The 1998-nt window shown below is 63.6% G+C and overlaps 1 protein-coding gene across 1 annotated transcript in view; it reads left to right on the forward strand.

The window, feature by feature from the left end:
• Positions 1 to 1755, forward strand: part of LOC118451793 (coronin-7-like) — a 7110-nt gene extending 5355 nt beyond the window's left edge. The window contains exons 6-7 of the mRNA XM_035889685.1: positions 891 to 974; positions 1750 to 1755. Coding sequence (XP_035745578.1) covers positions 891 to 974; positions 1750 to 1755 — 90 coding nt within the window. The remainder of the gene's footprint in view (positions 1 to 890; positions 975 to 1749) is intronic.
• The last annotated feature ends 243 nt before the right edge of the window (positions 1756 to 1998 follow it).

Raw genomic sequence — 1998 nt, forward strand, 5'->3', positions numbered from 1 at the left:
TATCGACAAAGTGCTGGACTCTTTGTTCTCCTACATGCCTCCCAAGGCCTGTAACAAAGATGGGCCATTTCCTACTAATCTCTCCTCTTCCACATTCCCTACAGCGTTAGTTTCTTATCTGTAGTTTACTTCATATGATTAGTAAGTTAGCCTAAAACACAATGCTAGCAATTTAAGATGGATCTACAGTTCTACAGTAGAGCGGGACCGAGCGTGTGAGCCCGGCTGAGCGTGCAGAGCTGGGCCCAAGATGAAGCACGGAGGCCGGCCAAGCGTGCAGACCGAGTGTGCAGGCTGAGCGAGCGGTTGGAGCCCCGTGCCAAGCCAACAGGCTGAGTGTGGAGCCCAAGACCCCTGAGCCGTGCCGTGTGGCCCCCGAGGCCCACAGCAACGCCGTGCTGTGCTGCGTGGGTCTGGCTGGCACAGTGTGCGCTCCCCAGATAGCACCCTGGCAGCAAGGCTGGCACCGGGGCACCTCCCTGCTGCCTCTGCGCCCTTTCCGAGGGACGTCCCACGCCCCGTTTGGCTGCGGGGTGCCAGGCAGGGGAGGGCTCGCTCTCCTGCCCGCAGGATGCTGGGGAGCGCTGGCAGGGTGGCATCCAAGAGGTGGGGCTCCAGCCCTGGCTCTGCTTTGGAGGCTCCCCCCTTCTCTGGGAGAAGTTTTGAGGGTGTCAGGTGAAGCTGGGGGGGTCCTGGGGGTGTGCCCCAACCCACGGTGTGGGGCAGGACCTGGAGGATGCTGTGCAAGCGTAGGGGCAGGCACTGCAGGCAGGAGAGTGATGGGCAGGAAGGAGGGGGGCTGCTCGCTCCAGCCTTCTGCCTAACACGGCCTGACATCCCACTGGCCCCGGGGTCCTTAACCCTCCTCTGTTTTCTTTTTATCTCAACAGGACAAGAAACTGCGGATCTTTGACCCCCGAGCCGGCTCGGCTGCCTCCCAGGTACTGTCCCTCGCGGGTGTGCTGGGTGACGTGGTACAGGCAGCCCTGCCTGCCCGGGGTACCCGCTGCCTGCCATGGGGTGGGCTTGGTGCCCCAAACTGTCCCAGCCCTGGCACAGCTTGGGAGAGGCAACGCGACAGCGTGGGCTGAGGGCAGGGGGAACGGGCAGCCTCTCCTCGGCCCCGGTGGGGTTCGGCACAGGGGACCCCTGCCCACCCGCTGGGGTCGGTGAGCTCCCCCGGTGCACCAGCACACTGCTGCGGGGGCTGTCTGCCTGGGGGCAGCGATCCTGAGCCCCATGGGCGAGGGCTACGGCAGAGCTGTGAGCTCCCGGGCTCTGCGCCGCCAGGCGGGAGCGGAGCAAAAGGCTCTCGGGGATGAGGACCTGCCAAGGGTGCGGGCTGGGTGGCTGGATCCGCACAGCTCAGCAAATAACAGCGATTAGGAAATAAGTAGAGGACTTAAGCCTTGACGTCGAATTTAAACAGCCTCTTATTAGAGGTTTCCTGTGGCTTGGGGGCTCTGGCTGCCACCAGCCACTGTCCCTCACCGCAGAAGGGGCTGGAAGCCTTTGGGAGGGGAGGGATGCAACGGAGAGCAGGGCGAGACGGCCGCAGCGGGGCAGGTCGCGAGCGCACGCCTGCCCACGGGCTTGGGAAGCTGCTACTGTGCTTGGTAATCCCGGGCATCAACCGGAGGGAGCCGGTGCTCCGGTGCTCCGCTGCACCGGGACTCTCCTGCCCCCGGCTGCCCCAGCGTGGAGCCCGGGTGCTGAGCTCCCGGTGAGGCCCCTGGGTGCTTTCTGCAGGTATGAGCGGTGCTTTCTGCAGGTATGAGCGGTGCCCTGACCCTTCAGGCAGCCTTATAAATACAACACCACAATATATGGATATAAACCCACCGGGTACACGTGCAAGTGAGCCAGGGCAAAGCGCTCCCAGCCCTCAAGTGGCCCCCATGACGCTCCCTGCCCCGGGTGCCACTCGGTGTGGCTGGAAGGTACCAGTCTCTCCTCCCAAATTCATCCTGCGCCTATCGACCGTCGGCCCCAGGCGTT

The sequence above is a fragment of the Egretta garzetta genome, unplaced genomic scaffold, assembly GCF_000687185.1.
Source record: "Egretta garzetta isolate BGI_Z169 unplaced genomic scaffold, ASM68718v1 scaffold372, whole genome shotgun sequence".
Classification (NCBI taxonomy): domain Eukaryota; kingdom Metazoa; phylum Chordata; class Aves; order Pelecaniformes; family Ardeidae; genus Egretta; species Egretta garzetta.